The sequence below is a fragment of the Vigna umbellata genome, chromosome 5 (genome assembly GCF_029865625.1).
Source record: "Vigna umbellata cultivar VRB3 chromosome 5, Vumbellata_1.0, whole genome shotgun sequence".
Lineage (NCBI taxonomy): Eukaryota > Viridiplantae > Streptophyta > Magnoliopsida > Fabales > Fabaceae > Vigna > Vigna umbellata.
In genome coordinates, this window is record NC_142169.1 from 9,387,631 (window position 1) to 9,407,276 (window position 19,646).

Below are 19,646 nucleotides of genomic sequence, written 5' to 3' on the forward strand. Positions count from 1 at the left end.
CTTTCTATTGTTGTGTAAAGATTGTGGATTCCTGTAGTAGATTTTCTTTCTTGGAGGGTTTGGTATAAGCAAATTATTTTGACTTTTGCTTACATTGAAACCTAAAAGCATAAGATGTTTTGAAATTCAAGATTCACCTTCCACTTATGTAACTTATGTAACTTCTCCTGAAATAAATCCCTTGATCTAAGGGATTGTGAGTTGACTTTCCCCATAAAAGGAAAGTTGATTGTAAATGATTTTCCTTGGATTAGTTCTCAAAGTTTAGTAAATTCATCTCATGTAGTGTATTTCGTTGAATATCGTCACTTATTCTAACCTTCCAATCCTCTTGGCATGAACAGAGGTCGTTGTAATGGATAGATCATGGATAGACATGCCTCGAAATACAAATCAATATATAAGAGGATTGAATACCTTCTTGGACTTTGCATTCACTAATAGTGGTGTTAGGGGAAAGATAGTATGTCCATGTCAGAAATGCAATTTTAAGAAATGGCAAAGTCGTGAAGAAGTATATGAGCACTTAATTATTAAACATTTTCCAAAAGGTTATACAGTGTGGCATCTACATGGGAGAGAAGAGTAAATGAGCTCAAGTAATGGCCGAAGCTCCTCAAGTAATGGTCGAAGAAGATGGTGGAAGAGTTGAAATTAATGATAATATGTGTGAAATGATTAATGATAATATGGGTGCAGAGTCAAGCCATACTAGAAGTCATGATGGGACAAATTTTTTTGAATTAATGCAAGATGGACAACAAAGCTTATATGAAGGATGTGATAAATATTCAAAACTTTCTTTCTTGGTGAAGTTGTATCACATCAAATGTCTATGCAGAATAAGTGACAAAGCTATGTCCATGATACTGGAATTGCTAGCAGATGCATTTGAACATGCTAAAATTCCAAATTCATTCTATGAAGCCAAAAAAGTGATTAGCAAGCTTGGTCTTCATTACACCAAAATTGATGCTTGCCCTAATGATTGTATGTTGTATGTTGGAGAAGACAAAGATAAAGATTCTTGTAAGAAATGTAAGACATCAAGATGGAAGCCAAAAAAGAGAAATACTATTGGTGACGATGTTGTTGTTAATAAGCGAAAGAAGATTCCTGCAAAGGTGTTAAGTTATTTTCCTTTGAAGCCTCGATTACAGAGGATGTTTTTGTCATCTAAAATAGCTGAGCATATGAGATGGCATTCATCAGAAAGTACGGATGAAGGCATGTTAAGACAACCAAGAGATTCTGAAGCATGGAAGAAATTTGACTTGATGCACCCTCAATTTGCCTTAGACCCTCGAAACGTGAGACTCGGTTTAGTTACTGATGGGTTCAATCCATATGGGAACTTGAGCACCAATCACAGTATTTGGCCAGTTGTTCTCATACCATACAACCTTCCTCCTTGGATGTGTATGAAACAAAGTTCATTCATTTTGTCCATGATCATTCCTGGAAAGCGAGCACCGGGCAATGATATTGATGTTTACTTACAACCATTAATAGAAGAGTTGAAGGAGTTGTGGAAAACTGGAATTAAAACTTTTGATTCATATGGAAATGAAGTATTTGATATGCGTGCAGCCATATTGTGGACTATTAGTGACTTTCCAGGACTTGGAACCTTATCTGGATGGAACACACATACAGGATTGGCATGTCCGAGATGTAATTTTGACACTACTCCTAAGAAGCTTGTCAAAGGTGGGAAATTTTGTTTTATAAGTCATCGTCGGTGGTTAGATGGAAGACATAAGTTCAGATTGCTCATAGCAGGTTTGATGGAACTATTGAAAATAGAAGCCAACCAATGGCAATCTCAGGACATGATATCCTACAACAACTTGGGAATGTTCACGTTGAATTTGGGAAAGAACCTATAGTTGAAGAAAGGTCAAAAAGACAACGCAGAGTTGATCATCCTAAGGTAGATACTCTACAATGGCGAAAGAAGAGTATATTTTTTGACCTTCCTTATTGGTTAGATAACTTATTGCACCATAATATGGATGTTATGAACATTGAAAAAAATGTTTGTGACAATATATTGTTTACATTGTTGAATGATAGTACAAATAATAAATGCAAAGACAATCTAAAGGCAAGAAAGGACTTACAACTTTGGGGTATTAGACCAGATCTGTGGCCTGATGAGAATGGTAGATATCTTCCTGCTATATATACATTGTCAAATGTAAATAAGGATATATTTCTAAAAACTTTGAAGAATATAACTATACCTGATGGTTACTCAAGTAACATAAGTAGATGTGTTGATGTCAAACAACGTAAGATTAGAGGACTAAAAAGTCATGACTCACATGTGTTGATGGAGCAAATTCTTCCTTTGGCAATAAGAAAGACACTCCCTAAAGAAGTGTCCTCTATTTTGATTGATCTATGCTCTTTTTTTAAACAATTATGTAATAAAGTTTTGAAGATAGATCAACTTGTCCAATTACAAGATAGAGTTGTCCTCACATTGTCACATGGAGATGTTATTCCCTCCTTCTTTTTTCACAGTGATGGTTCATTTGATTGTGCATTTAGTAGAAGATGCCAAGCGTGGAGGACCTGTCCAATATCGATGGATGTATCCTATTGAGAGGTACTTGGGAAAATTGAAGTCTTATGTGCGTAATAAGGCACAAGCTGAAGGCTCAATAGCTGAAGGGTACTTGGTTGAAGAGTGCTTAACTTTTTGTTCTAGATACTTAGATGGAATTGAGACTGTGTTCAATAGATTGCGTCGTGTTGATGATGAACCGAGTATTGGCTCTTGCACTGTAAGCACTTTATTCCCACCGATCGGAAAAGCAATTGGAGGTTTCACTGATTTCACTTTATCTGAAAAGGAAAAGTTACAGGCACATCGTCATATCTTAACAAACAGTGCCATAGTTGATCCATTTCTTCAGTAAGTATTTTCACTTGATCAATTGTATTAATTAGTCTTTTATTAGAAAGTAACTATGTATAATTTGGACACTTCATGTAGGGAATTTAGAGACACTATACAGAGACAATTGAGAAATCGGAGGCGATAATCATCTTTGATAGACAAGAGAGTTCATAAGGAATTTGTAGATTGGTTTTCACGTCGTGTACGTATATTGGGTCATTGCTGATTGGTTTCATTCTATGTTATAATTAATAATTGACTTGGACATGTTATTTCTTTTTTCCTTTTAGATAAGGAATGACTCAACTAGCCTTCACTCAACTGATTTCAAATTCTTAGCCATGGGTCCAATTGATATTGCAAAGCGATATAGTGCCTACAATGTTAACGGATTCAAGTTTAGGATCTTGGAGCGTGACTTATGGCTTAAAACACAAAATAGTGGAGTGTTTGGTACATTTGGAACAAGGAGTTATGCAAGTACTAGTGATAATCAAATGCAATTTGGAGGTGTGCCTTATTATGGTCGATTAGTGGACATAATTGAAATAAACTACCATGGTCGTTTCTCAGTTGTTTTGTTCAAATGTATGTGGGCTAATACAACTACTTCTAGGGGGATTGTGACTGATGAGTTGGGATTTACAAGTGTATGTTTTGGACGCTTGATTCATATCGGTGATAATGATGATGATGAACCATACATTCAGGCATCAGAAGCACAAATTGTATATTATGTAGATGATGAGTTTGATAAAAATTGGTGCATCCCTGTACATATAAATCCTAGAGACTTGTACAACATGGGTGAAGATGATGTTGACAAATTTCATGAATGTGAACCATTTCAACAAAAAAACTTAGAAACATTATTTCCCGATGATGAAAGAAATATACCATTAACAAGGTTTTAATTTTAATTTTAATTTAGTTATTCTGTTTGTTTTCTTCTTTATTATATCTTATATAGGTGGTTTAATTTTTATTTATGTAATTGTTTGTAGACCATTTGAAGATGAAGAAAATGACATATAAGAAGAAGGAGACAAAACATCATACACAGCAAAGTGCCTCTCATACATGGGGTCACACAACTAATCATCCACCAGCTCCTCAAGTCCAATCCTCTCCCTCTCTTTCTGCCCCTCAAAGAAGTAAGTTCCCTTTTGTTAAATGTCTAATACTTGTTTTATTCATGTTGTTATCATTTTTTGACATTCATTTATTTGTAGGAACATACAAACTAAAGCTACCTTCGACAAGCCAAAGCACATGCACTCCTACTCATAATCAGTCCCCAAATGCATTTGTTTTTCAATCAGCATGGACTCCTGCACCTATTCAGTCCCCAGATGCATTTGTTTTTCATTCATCAGTTCAAGTTGATGTAAGTGTTTTGTTTCCTTCAATAATTAACTTATATCACTAGCGATCCAAGCACTGAAGAATATTATATTTGTTTGTGGTCATTTTTATATTTGGGGTGTTAATGATTTAAACTGCATCTGAATAAATTGTTAAACTGTTTATATTATGTTTAGTGTATCCCTAACTGTATATTATGTTAAGATCCTGATTCGGATTATCTTTTAGCTTGCAATTGGAAATTTCCATCGAGGTTTCATATATGTAATGTGTTGTGAGAGTAAGGAGATTAAGTAAGAGAGCATGTCCTTCAAGGAGTCCTGTCCTCAGTCCATTCAAGTATATTGCACCCATCACATCTTCAAACTCTTCTTCAACCCCAGCTTCGTACAACCTCTCTATTTCTTCACCTCTTCCTCTCAAAACACCACTTATCTCTTCATATTTTCCCACACCATCACGCTTCTCTTCTCGCTTCACCATAGAACTTGTCATACTCTCCAGTTCCAGGGAACCTGCACCAGATCAAAACATTTTCTTACAACAGAAACAGAATTTCCCATCTTGAATGAAACTAGTTACAATCTTCAAACTAACGCTGTTGCCATGGACTTTGTTGCTAAGAAAATTAAGAACCACCAAAAATTCGGAGTAGACTCAAAATTACTCAGATTTGTCCATTCCAAGCATCACTCTCTCCCCTCGATTTTTTCTCTGTGCATCTCTAAGCATTCATTCAAATTGCCAGAATCACATATGGGAAATTAGTCACAGCCCATCTTGTGAGGGTGTTGTCACAGCACAGGACAATAAGCATATAGACAACATACTAATGAACGTATCTAAGAGCATATTACATTGTAGCCTTCGACCCAGTTGAAATACTATTAGTTACGGTCGTCAGTGATAGTTAAAAGTCATTTATTTTTAGTTAAGTTTGTTAACAAGAGTTTTGGCAGATTTACCAGTATAAAAAGACCAAAATTGTATCATGAAATCAGTGAATGCAGTATCAATTTCTCCCAGCTCAACATTCTCTTTCAAGATGTACTTCAATTAGCTAGGACAACCCATTACTAATATTCCCTCTTACTACTGTGATCATAAAAACTAAGCAGTAAGACTACAGACATGGTTTTAAACAACTGTCCGCAACCACAACAGAAGCCATATTTGTCCACAATCTTCCATAATAACAAACATCTCGACTGCAGCTTAAAATCTTGATCACACTGTCAAGGGATTAACCTTTAGCACGCACAATAACTCAGCATATACCTTGCATGATACAGGAGTGAGTGAATTTTTGAAATCAAACCTTCCCAATTTAGACTTATTTGGATAAACTTTTCTATGAGCACTTATAAGAGAGAAATAATAAGAAAGTAAAAGGCATTTAACTTCAGCATAAAGCTAAAATCAGCTTACAAACTTCAATTTTTGGTGGAGCTAAAAGAAAATATCTTCACACAAGTCAAGTAAAGTTGATTTCATATAGTGCCAAAAATTTTGTCTAATGTATTTATATTTATATTTTTTCTAATGTATTTAAATTTTTATATTTATACTACAGTGTTTGTCCTTAACATTTATTTCTTTCTTAATAATATCTTAGATATTATTTTATATTTATATTTTGTCTAATGTATTTAAATTTTTATATAGTTTATTCATTGGATACCAAACTTCACTGTACATAGGACAAGTTTAAGTCAATGTTGACCTAATGTACTGATTTTAAATGCGAATTTAAAGAAGTATGCCACTATAATTAATATATCTTCCTTTGTGTAGCCCTCAAATGAAGATGCTCTTCATTCACCACTTCAAGTAGGAGGAAATTCTCATGTACAAGATGAACATGAGCAAGATGAAAATCAGGATACTTTGTTGGAAGTTGAACAAAAAAGGCCACCAACACACAAGGGAGCATGGTTTGTTGATGTTATTGGTAAGACACAAGTTCAACATAATAATGCTTTCATTATGTTACTTATATGAATAGTTACTGCTGAAGTTGTTTGACACAAGAATATTTGACACAAATTTTCTTTCTTCACAGATGACCAATGTAAGATGACTACCAAACACTTAAAAACAAATGATGTTTGGAATTTGCCTCAAAATGAAAGGATTATTGTACATTGGAATGAGGAATATCAACCAATTGGAGATGGTGGCGCATTATTGAATCGATTCTTGGGAAGTATCGCTAGAAACTTCAAGGTATTCCCTATTTGTTATTCTACTTGGAAGTTGATTCCTAAAAATTACAAAGAAGACATAATTCAAAATACAATTCAAGTAATGTAAATTCAAAATACCATTACAAAGAAGGCATCCAAAATTTATTTATTGGGTAATTGTTGTTAATTTTTTTATTAAAATCTGTTTTGAAGGCAAAGTTTGTAGTGAATTCCGATATTCAAATCAATTACATCTTGAAAGCACTTAATCATAAATGGAGAGATTGTCGCCTAGAATTGTGGCAACAAAGAGATGATGGCACCCGTACTGGAGATGAATTGATTGACATGGCTCCAAAAGGCATAGATAGAGATCATTGGGCTTCTTTTGTTGACTATCGACTTGATGAAAGAACAAAGGTAAAACCTATATCTCTTTTCATAAAATTTTGTTATGATTTAATAACTTTTCTTATCACAATGTTAGGAGATTGCCTTAAAAAATAAACACAATAGGACAAAACAAACTCTTGCTCACACAGGGGGATCCAAGAGCATTGCAAGGAAGAGAGAAGAAATGGTGAAGTGTTATTTATCTTCAATTTTCTATTTCTCATAATATTTATAACATACCTAATAAGCATTTGTTAATTTTCATAGGAAAAAGAGTGTGGGCACAAAGTTAGCAGAGGAGAAGTTTGGATAGCTACTCATAAGACGACCAATGGAGCTTTTGTAAGTGATGAGGCAAGGGAAATTGGTGTAAGTTCCAATCTTTTTAGTATTTCCTATAATTGTTGTATTTCGGCATATTGTTTCATAAGGTGACTCTGTGATGAACACACCTCTTGTAAGAAATCAACGGTTCCTTTTCTTTCGAGTATTTCGTTTTAATTAATTTGTTTGCTATGTCAAATTTGTGTTATTTCAGTCACTGTTCATTTTAGTGCTTTGATGGCTGGATTTCGTTCCTTGTACTTTGGTGTACTTAGAAATTTTCTAGAAAATTTTTCTTGAAATTGCACTTGCTAAGAGTCATTTTTGCATCATTGCTCTTGTATTCTGAATTGAGATGGATCAACTTGGGATTTAAGTGTGTAGGCTTTGCTTGTATGTTCTACAATAGTAGAGGTCTTAAATACATCAATTTTAGCTTTGATCAAAAACACATAATTAATCAATCATGCTTGGTCGAGACTCCTAAATTCAAATCTGCATGCTCCAGTAAAATCAAATTAAAAACCAAATTTGTTTGCTTGCATTGGCTGGTCCGACCTAGCCTTTTTGCTCACTGTTTTGTGTGTTTGGTAGCTTCATTTTGAGCCTTTCTTCTCACCAATTTACAGAACATATAGGTTTGAAGCTTGCCAAATTATTTCCACTCATTTTGAGGTCTTTCTCTTCATGTATGCATAGAGTTTTTGCCAAATTATTGCCTCTTATTTGTGTCAATTTTTGCTACAGTATTTTTTGCACATGTACCTTTGTTTTGACTCTTATTTCCTTTGTGTTTCGTCTCTTTTTAGTCTCTAGCTTGATGCTAATTTTTGTGTGCCAATTTTATTACTTTCTTAGGTTCCTTTTACATCACTCTCCTATATTGTAAAATCAAAGCCATTCATTGTAAGAAACCATTATAGTTTAGACAGTTAAGCATTAGATGTGATCTTTCTTTGGATTGTCATAATCTCTTTAGTGACAATTCATGGTGTATCTCTTTAGTGATATAATTATTGATTGACAATTCTTGCTACTGTTTTTGCAGACATCTTAAGTTTAAATATAAGTATATTGCTGCCAACTCAATAGTTTGTCTCTTTATACAAATGCAATGTTTTTAATGTTGGCATCATTGATTACGTTGTATGTAGGAAAAAATTCAAACATATGAATCTACAACATCGTCTCAATCAAAAGAAATATCAAGTTTAGATTCATTGGCTCATGTTTTAGGAAGCCAAGAGCATTGTGGACGTGTTCGCGGTCTAGGTTTGGGTCCTTGCCCATCTAAAGTCTTTGGAGTCCATGCTCGTTCCAATATTGGATCATCTTCATCTACTCCTTCTAATGTTGAATTACAATCTCAGGTTAATGAATATTTAAATATTTATTTGGTTTGTTCTTTTTAAAATTAACATGTTAGCTATCATATTTCTCACTTTTTAAATAAATTTTTCTGTTATAGGTATCTTCATTGACTTCTTCTAATGTTAAATTAGAATCTCAGGTTAATGAATATTTACTTGGTTTGTTCCTTTTAAGATTAACATGTAATTTCTAACTTTTTAAATAAACTTTTCTGTTATAGGTATCTTCATTGACATCACAAGTCAATGAAATGAAGGCAATCATGACGCTTTTGTTGCAAAATCATCAAGGTCCATTGCCTTCACAATTTGCAGTATTTCAAAGATCATCGGTAATAATTGTTAAATTTATTTGTATGATTTTTTTATTAAATATATTATCGACTAACTATTATGTTATATTGTAGGTATCTGATCAAGGGAGTGGACCAAACAATGGATGTAATGAAGAAAAAAATTGGATACTATTATTGAATACTTTTATGAGTCATACTTTTAGTATTGAACTTCTATATTGAACATAATGAACCTCTTTCTTTTTAATTTTTAGGTATGAACAATTAGTTGTATGAATGATATTAGGTTGAACAATGTAGTTTATTTTATACAATATTATTAAATTTTAGTTCATATTAATTTATTGTTTGTTTTGTCAATAAAATTATTCTTATTATAATCTAATTTTATTACAATAAAAAAATGAACTATACAAATTCCCGGCGGTTTTAAAATCCCGGTAAACTAAACCATCAAAAATAGGGGCGGTTTTGAGATAACCCCAGCTAGTTCCGGCGGTTTTTGAGTAGCCCCTGCTATTCCCGGCGGTTTTCATAAAGCCCCAACTAATTTCGGCGGTTTCTACAAAACCCCTGAAAATTCCGGCGGTTTCTGGGAACCCCCGCTAATACTGGCGGTTTTTTCAGAACCGTCGGTACTTGCTTGGCGACAGACGTTTTCCCACCGGTTTTTCCAACCGCGGGAAATATGATTTGCGGGGGTTAAAACCGCCGGTAATATTTTAGAAAACCCCCGGTAAAAATACAGAGTTTTGTAGTGTAATACCAATTACAAAGATATTATATTATAGTTTAATATATATTGAAAGTCATACATCAACTAAAAAATAAGATCAATTTATAATATATAAATGAGTGTAAATCTTACTTTATAAAATGGTTTGTAAGATTGAGTTAGACTTAAAGTCTATTTTTAAACATGGTATTAAAGTCATGAATTAAAGTCTATTCTAACGAAGTTTGTTGTTTGTTAGATTTATTATTCCACCTATAACCAGATCGTTCATTAATATTTAGTCTTATGTTCTAGATGTATATGCCTCAAGATGAGAGGATGCATCAGAAGTCTCAATTCGACCAAAGATAAAGACAATTTACAATATATAAGTTAGTGCAAAACTTATTCTACAATCCAGTTTGAGAATGTTCAATTAAACTTAAAGTTCATTTCTTAATAATATACAAAGTACATATAAGAATAAAATCATTAAATATAGAAAAATGAAGGGTTCAAAAGGAGCAAAATCATACACACACTTGCAACATAAAATGTAAGTAATGTAATTGATTTGAAAGAAGCCATGTACAACTTATATGTGTAAAAAAAATTAGAGACGATATGGAGAATTTAATAGAGATGAAGCAAATTTTTTTATTAGTAAAGTACCCAGGATAGTCAAATTTGTATAACATATGTCACGTCACAAAAATTTGAAATATGTAAATTGAACTCTCCTCTTTTATTCTAAGTCTCTAAAGTAGACCAATAGCCCTTAAGCACAAGAGTACGATGCCAACAAAATACTTTCACAAAACACACACAATCCTTTTATAGTATTTTTATGATGACAACGAAATCCTATCTTATACTAAGGTTTATGTTGATATTCATGAATAAATGTTCATCCTTTAGTATGAATTTTATGAAGTGGTGTTACTTTCCATATATACATACAAACTTGTTCCTTGATTTTTTTAATTAATATTTGAGTATCCATGAAACATTGAATTGGTGCTTGCGTATTGAAATATTTTAATACTTTTCCTATTAGCTATTGTAGTTGGAGGAAAATTTCTAAAGATTACTAGCTAATATTGGTATTAGAGGACAATAGATGAATGGTGCATCTCAATTGTTGCATGATGTAGGTCTCTCTATTTGATAACAACATGATTTTTATATATCATTTAATTTGAGTAATTAATTTTGTATTCTAAAAATGTTTCTACGTTAACATCACAATTCAATAAAATGAAGTCACTTGTTATTATATTTTTAAAATAAAACTGTGAAAAGGACTTTCTATTTAAATTTTATTATATTAATATATTTTTTTATATTGTAATGTGAATATTATTAATTATAATTATTTGTTATATATTAGGTATCTGAAAGTGTTCCTAATATAGGAAATGATCAACATGAAGATTCATGATTAAAGAATATTATTTGATTTTCATTTTGTCTAATTTTATGATTATGAACAAATATGTTGTAATGTTTCCTAGTTTTACCCAAAATTATGTTGTCTTATATTATTTTACCTTCAAGTTGTAAAATATGTACTCTTTCGTTTAATGAATGTTATATTGATGATAATAATATCATTTTAGAATACTTATTATTTTTCAATATTATTATTTTTTTATTGTCTCATGTATTTGTGTGCATTAAAAAAAGTGAATTTACATGCATTAAAAAAAGCAAATGATGAAATTAACAGGGGTTTAAAAACCCGAGAAAAACCACTAAAAATGACAACTCACGTAGCAAGGGTTTGAAACCCCTGAGAAGTATTGGAGGTTTGAAATTGCTGGGAGTTAACGGAAGTTTGTAACCGTTGATACTTTATATATGGAGGTTATGAAACTAAGTGACCTAGGTAAGATCCAATTTTCCAAGGGTTACTCAAAAATGTCTATAAAAGTCAAACCACAGATAACGTAGTTAATAGAGGTAAAACCTCTATAAACACCAAATGAAACCCCTACTAAAACCAATAGTGACATTTGTTGCACACACCCTTAACATCCTAGTACATATTGGTTTTATAAGAAAAATATGTTTAAATCCTAATAAGTATATAGATGACATATACCAACAAACATAAATTTATTAAAAAATTATAAATAGATAAACATATTAAAATATTTATTATTAATTTATATTATGTATTTATTATCTCACTTATATCTAATTTAAATATAAGAATATATATATATATAGATAGATCCATAGTTATAGGATGATACATCTCTACATAGAAAATGATTTGGATTAAGACAACACTTGATGCTATAAAGATGAATTTATGTGAATTGAAAATTTCAAATTGGATACATTATGGTTTTAAACACCCTTATTAAAAAATGATTGATTTTTCGAGTGCCAAAACACACCAAGTTCTTTCATTTAAAAATGATTGATTTGTTATATAATTAACTTTGTGAGAAGAGAAATAATAGTATAATATTCAATCTGTATTCTTCCTGCTCAGTTAAGACGAATATTTGCGTTACATTATTCTCTTCTCCAAGTAACCAATTATAAAAGACGCAAACCTGCTACTGCAATCATAAATTATATATTTCTTTGTACGTATTTTCTCTCATTATTCTTATACTTTACCACAGATCTTTCTACATGATTAAAATATTCCCTCTAAATTTGTATGTACTTGTAGTTTATAAATTATAATATCTTGATTACCCTTTTGTTAATCCCCACTCCATTAAAATTAAGGCAAGAATATTTATGAATTGAAATTCATTTTATTAGATGCCACATAATGACAATGGTTGTAGGATTTGAATCTGGATGATTTAGGAATAGTAAGATTTTATTTGAATCGCGTAACGAGTTTAGATTATCTGCGGAGTATTTGATGTTGTCTTCTGACTGTGTTTCAAAAATTCACATATTAAAAAAATTAATGTTTTAAAACATCAAAGTTAGTATTCATTATACTAGTAAGAACACGTATGCTCTTGTACCTTCAAATATTAATTAAATAATTTTATAAAATAAAAATTATAATATATATATATATATATATATATATATATATGTGTGTGTGTGTGTGTGTGTGTAATATTAAATAATTATTATATATAATTGACATTTCATATTAATTATAATATTTATTGCTTTTGCAAATATTGAGAAGAAAAATATTTTAAGGATTTGAGTAAATTTGTTAATATAGGTGAACCATTTGAGAGAGGTAATGAAAATTTGTGTAGAAAAAAGTTTTTCGAACAGAACAAAATTAAGAATAAAAAAGAAAGAAAGAATATAAGATATTAGGTATCTAGTAAATTAAGGGTTACATAATTTAATTGAATTTTATATTTTCTCAGATACAATTCAATGTTTAAATAAAACGAGATAGGGGGTGGGGGGAGGCAATGTGTTATTGATGTTATAATGAGATATTTGAATGAATTTGTTTGATAGATAACAAATGAGTCAAAGAATTAAGAAACAATGAAAAATTATGTAACAAAAAACTATTCTTCAAATGAAATTAAACAAAAAATAAATAAATTTTGCAACTTATATAATAAATTAGGGGTGTTTTAATAATTTAAAATGAGATGTATGAGAACAAATATAAGTATGTTCAAATATCTAATCTCGTACCTAATTTAAGACAATATATACCTTTTACTAATATTGGTTTTTAATTGATATAAGAATTTCTCATCCAAATCGAAACGAATTTTAATATTACCTAAAATACAAGTTCGTTACTTTTTAAGAATGACATTTAATTAAGTTAATGTATATCCAACAAGTTTTTCACACATTGTGTGATTATATATTTTTTTTATTTGAAAGTTCAAGAATCTTTCAGTATTAGTGATCATGCCTGAGAATACGTATATACGAGGTAAATTTTCTGTTTCTGAGTATTTTATGTGCCAAATATTGTATGGGTTTATGGTAGGAAAAATATTAAAAATATTTATTAGTTATAAATAAACAATAACTGTAAGTTTATAATTTTCAATTTAATTTGCTTAATTAATGAAAGATAATTTTAATGATCGTTCACAAGTATCTAAGTACTTAACAATTTCTTTTAGGTACTTGACAAGGATCCATCTAAATATTGATTGAAAAAATTAGTAAATTAAACCTCCACGTTGTAATCAGAAAAAGTAAACTTTATCGATAAAGTATAAATCTTACTTAAGCAAAGGAAATAGAAGCACAGATGTAAAAAAACAAAATAAAAAATCATTTTTTTTTCTTTTCTTTTGCATTCCGAATCTCATAGCAACTTAAGTTGTGATCAATTCGGTCAGAATATTATTATGTTTGTTTTAAGCCTAACTTAAATATATTTGATTGTAACCGGCCAGTTGGCTGCTATCTAAACTTATCAAGTTTTTCAATGGCTATCTGTTAACCACATACAAACAAGAAATAAAGACAAGAATTTGTTTTTAGATTAGACAGAAATATATATAAATCTATAGTTAAAGAAGAACGCAAAGAAATGTGAAAAAATATAATACAAAAAGCATATGTAACTTATAATTATATTGAAATGAGTATTTTAATTGTCTTAGTCTCAACTTCTAAACTATATAATACTATTGAACATGGTAGAATAAAAATAATTTTAAGTCTAATGACAAATACTTTAGATGTTATCTCGTATAGTCGTACCAAATAAATGGTTCTATGATTCCAAAGACCATAATTCCACACTAGAATTCGATCTCATAAGTCTTTAGTTGTTTCATTTGATCCATAACCATTGGTATGTCTAACGTATTTGCATTTTCTATAAACTCATCGAACTCTATTGCCTCCTTTGGTTGTCTAACATAAATGAGTGTTTTAAGAACAATGAAGATCAAATAAGACCTGCAATGTTATGTAGTTGGAAAACATATGGGAATTAATAATTATAATACACTCTTCAATACATTTTTTATACTATTGATGTTATTTAGAGTTATTAAAAATTAAAAACTATTTTTTTCATCAATATTAAAAACTATTTTTAAAAGAGCACGTTAGAGATTTTATTGTAATTATTCATCTAAGCAGCTTCTATGTTTGTTGTAATTAATTAATTAATTAATTATGAAAATGTGGCTACCGACACTTTTTCTTCAAACTACCCGCCTCCTTTCTAAATGCTAATTATTTTGTAAGAGACGTTCATCAACATTTTATGCCGAAAATAAGAAAAATAAAATAAATAAGAATTAAGTTCCCATGTGTTACAAATTATTAGGAAAACAAATACATATTAAAAAAAATGGTGCATTTTGATAATAAAGATGACGATAACCATCTGATAATAAATTATAACTTTTAAAGGTTATAAATATGTTATTATAAGCGAAATTGATTAAAAAAAATTAGAGGTAATGTACTTTACGAAGAGATAAAAGTATCCAAATTAATAGTTTAGATATACATAAGACCATTTGCAAGCCCAAGACTGGAAAGATGAAAGAGAAAATTGCCCTAAGGATTAATGAGACATCAGAATTTTGGAAGATATTTATGTCAGATGTAACGTGGCTGTGTTCAAGTCTGCTTAGTATGTGTGTTTTTTTATTTAACAACTAGTAATATAAACATAAGGTTATCTAAATTCTTTTATATAGAAGTGATATAAAAGGAGAAAATTATCATGTTTTAAAATGATACATTGGGCTGAAATATTAAGTTAAAAAAAAGAAACAATTCTTTCATTTCTTTTCAAATAATTAGAATTATAATTTAAAGATAATAATATAATATAACTAGCTTATTATTTCTTTAAACTATATATTAAAAAAATGATATTTTAGTGATAACTTATTTCGAGTACAAAGGCTTAAAAATCGATACTAAATTTTTAGTGATCAAAATAGCGACCGAAAATATGTAGTTGTGAAAATTCTACTTACAAACTTATTAACAATTGAATTAAAAGTTGGTCGTTAGATAATTTGGCTTGGTTAGATAATTTGGCTTGACTTATCCGATCTCGTTTATTGGATAATTGATGTCTTTACAATATTTATTTTTCTTAACAATTTTAATTGGGAATTGAACTTGTGACATTGATTCTTATGCTAATTGTCATATTATAAACTTATTATTAGGTTAAAGTTGAATCAAACATATATTTATAGGTCAAAAGTTATAATTTATAGTTAAAACACAATTATTTCTATTTATTTAAGAGTGTAACAATCAAAATATTACAATTCAATTAGGTTAAACTCAGTCTAGTCATGTTGACTAGGGAACCAGGAGTGGTAGTAATACTCGTTGTAACCAAGAGTGGTGATAATACTCAGTGAGATTATAAAGAGGTAGAACTCGTGTAATTTGAAAATATTAGTGAAACTCCTTAAGAGTTCTTAAGGAAGAACTGGACATAACTCAGATTGAATGAACTAGTATAAAAATTTGTGGCTTGTTATTCTTTTATACAAAATGTTTTCCATTTATTCACTCTATTAAGAATCAACGTCTAAGCATTTTTCAAGTCATCTATACACATTATCTTTACAAGATATTAGATGATGTCTTGCGAAAATAATTTTGAAAATCCTTATTCACCCCCTCTAATGTTTTTCCCATGCTTTCAAAATACGCGGAAGAGACTTCAACGAAGTTTGGTTTTGTGTACTAATTCAATGTGACAACATTAAACAATATACTTCCAATTTGTATTCTAGGAATTACAACACAAGCTAACAAGCCCTAGTTTTATAGAGGCAAGTCTAAATTTTACTAATAAAAACTTCAATCCCTTAGATACTTTTATTAAAAGTTTGTATTAAGTTCAAATGTTTAAATTAACTACTTGATTAAACTTTGTTTCTAGACACAAAATATGTTAGGTGTTCTATCTCAATCAATGTATTATCTTAATAATCAGATACCCATAAATAAACAATCAATAATCATGCAATTAAGAATAATAATAGAGCACAAGAATATTGGAAAAAAGTATATAGATTAACAAAAATCACAACGACACTAGTGCAAAATAGGGATAAGAACACGGGTCATACATCTCGGTTTTTAGAAAACCGAAGCATATGTAAAGGAGGTGGCATTTTCGCAATTTCGACAAACTTATACGCCTCGGTTGTAAAAAAACCGAAGCATAAAAACCAAATTAACTCGGTTAAAAACAAAATCGAGACCTAATGTTCTGCCACGTCCCACCTAAAACTGGTTAATTTTTTGAAATTGCCCTACTACCTTGGTCCTCTAACCCAACCGAGGCATAAACGTTCCAAATACCTCGGTCCTCTAACCCGAGGCATAAACGTTCCGAAATCCAAAATGGGTATCCTCTACTACTCCCGTCACTTGCAACATCCAGAGCACGCAGTGAATAAGGAATTCCAAATTCACTTTCCCCTTGCCTATCCATCCATGCGAAATCCAGAAGCAGCTTAACGTTGGCGGCGAGTGCGGCGAGGCATAGTGAGGTCGCGGCGAGGTCGCAGCAAGGTGGCGGCGAGATCTCTTCTTCCCTTGTTTCTTTTCAGCTTCAGACGCGATTTCGCATAGGTAGGGGCGGCCGCCGTGACTTTGTCTCCGCGGCGTGACGATCCCTGTTCGTGGAGGTGGGAGGTTGTCCGCGGCGTGACGGTCCCTGTCTGCGGCGTGACTTTGTCTCCGTAAGCGATTCGATTTAGGGTTTCGATTTGGGGCTTGGCGACACTGTGGGAGCCGTGACTCAGGCTTCGTTGGTGGCGGTTGGCGGCTAGCAGTGGATCTCGCCTTCGTAGGGGATGGACCGACAAGGGCGAGGTGATGGAAAACCAAAGGCGCGATGATGGACCGACAAGGGCGAGCTGATGGTGCGGCGGCGGTGGCGTGGCGAGGGTTTCGTTGGCAGCAAGGGTTTCGTTTTTGGCAGCGAGGGCTTCTGCGTTTTTGGGTTCTCTGCCTTTAGTTTCAAAACTCATCATTCAATTTTATTTTTGTAGATTTTGCCTGCAATATGGAATGCATGCTGGAGTGATGAGAAGGGGCGAGAGAAGGCACCACGGAGGAAGCCATGGAAGCTTTGGAGATCCTGCAGGAAGCACTGAAGGAGAAGAGTTTCTTTGAAGGAGAGAGCATAGGATTGGTAGATATTGCTGCCAATTTCATTGGATATTAGGTTGAAATATTGCAGGAAATTGTTTGCCAAGTTATTGCTGCCAAGAAATTGGGTTGAGATATTGCTGCCAAGTTGAGCCAAGAGTTTCCCAGAGATGAATTGTTTGTTGTCTTCAAAGCTTGTGTAACCACTCTCTGGGCGCACTTTTGCTTCCCCATGCTCCACAAGGTGTGGCAAGAAAAAATAAATAAAAACCACTTTACTGCCTCGGTTCAGGTTTTAACTAAGACAGTATAAGACAAGATACTAACTCGATTTACAACCGAGGCATAAGAAGAAGACTTTTTACTTCGTCCGTATATGCCTCGGTTTCTCAACCAATGCCTATGACCACAAACAACCGAGGTCATCTCCTTCTATTGTACTAATGCGAGTGAGAACACATTATATCCAACCCCAATGAATGAGAGAGTTAATCACTCCTAGGCATTTTAAGCACTATAAAAGGAATAGATAATAAAAATAATGGTAATGATGAGTGTCTCCAACCTTTAGAACATATCTTTATTGTCTCTTCCTTTAGGTTAGTTTCCTATTTCTCAAAAGATTGTTTTTCTAATCCATGGCGCATTCTATTTATAAATTTTCGAAAAATGTAGGTCACTATGCGAATTAAAGTTGTTGAGCAACTTGGACCTTCTTGCTAGGCAAGTTAAGCTAGTTTGTTGAACGAATGGGTCGAACTAAACTAGATCTAAAATTTGTATTTGAGTGAATTTTACTTAAATATCCTCTCTCTGTGTGTGTATATATATTAATCTTCAAAGATTTCATATCTTTGACATATTCTTTAATCTTATGAAATTTTCATTTATCTACCAAATATTTCACAAATAAAATTCAAATACTTATATTTTTCTAAATTATCTAATCAACCTTTAATTATTTAAAAAGATAATAATAAAGCTACTCATAAAAGATGAAAATGACATAATAAAATAATATGATAATTATGGGTTAACTAAACAAAACAATTTATATTTAACTGAATCCACGTATAACAAAAACTAGAAAACCTATATGAAACAACAACCAAGCATAATTAAACACCAAATTTTAAATCAATCAAACACATATTGGTTTAACACCATAAATATAATTGCAAAGAACGACCACAATTAAAAGGTAAAGAAACTTACCTAAAAAGTGAAAAATGACAAGACCACCAATGAAGGACACAAACCAAGTTCTCCAACAAATCCACCCAATGACGAGCACGAACGACTCTTAGGGTTGCCAAATTAACATATGGAGAATGCTAATTTTGAGGATTAATGGAGTTTAGGGACAAATGACATGACAGAGAAGGGAATTCAAAGGTCTTACAAATTTATATACTCATTATCGCAGCATGGTGGCTAATCGCAACAGTCTTCAGTGATTAGTGGCAATGCTTTTGGTCGTGGTGCTCTCCATACGCGGTTCTCTCCTCGTGGTGGTGTGGTGGCTAATGATAACACGATGTTCTTCTGTCGCCACACTCCTATATGTTTCTAGGTATTAGGCATTTTTCTCGCTGTTCAAATAACACTACAATTCAATGATGAAAATGTATGTACTACGTATTTATCGACGGCTTAGCGACAAACTTACACAACCTCTATTATCAATGGATTTATTCATCAATGTGTTATCGACAGATATATTCATCAGTAATAAATTATGACAAAAATATTTGTTGATAAAATCTAGTTTACCAACATAATAAATGTTATTAGTAAAAATCCATTAATAATCAGCCAATTTATTGTAGTAACGGCAAGTGTTCTTTCAAATTGTTAATCATCTTGCTAAGTCCAAGAAATGGTTGGATTCTTATTTGGTTGGCAACACTTTGGTCTATATGGTTTGAACGGAAATGCCGTGATTTAATGGAGGAATTATGCAATTACCAAATGCTTTTAATATTATCAAGCTTGTACTCATGTAACTAGTTTGAC

The 19,646-nt window shown here is 31.7% G+C and overlaps 2 protein-coding genes and 1 pseudogene across 2 annotated transcripts; all 3 read left to right on the forward strand.

The window, feature by feature from the left end:
- The first annotated feature begins 600 nt into the window (after window positions 1-600).
- LOC148197649 (uncharacterized) lies at window positions 601-2,927 on the forward strand (annotated as a pseudogene).
- A 322-nt stretch (window positions 2,928-3,249) lies between these two features.
- Window positions 3,250-3,822, forward strand: LOC148197650 (uncharacterized). The gene has a single exon (XM_088115600.1). The coding sequence runs from the start codon at window positions 3,250-3,252 to the stop codon at window positions 3,820-3,822; it is 573 nt and encodes a 190-aa protein (XP_087971726.1).
- A 110-nt stretch (window positions 3,823-3,932) lies between these two features.
- Window positions 3,933-9,131, forward strand: LOC148197651 (uncharacterized). The gene is made up of 11 exons (XM_088115601.1): window positions 3,933-4,062; window positions 4,141-4,295; window positions 6,068-6,224; window positions 6,336-6,577; window positions 6,673-6,879; window positions 6,947-7,039; window positions 7,120-7,221; window positions 8,331-8,546; window positions 8,645-8,686; window positions 8,768-8,878; window positions 8,954-9,131. Exons 1-11 carry the CDS (start codon window positions 3,933-3,935, stop codon window positions 9,062-9,064), a joined length of 1,566 nt encoding a protein of 521 aa, XP_087971727.1. The 3' UTR covers window positions 9,065-9,131.
- Window positions 9,132-19,646: the final 10,515 nt, after the last annotated feature.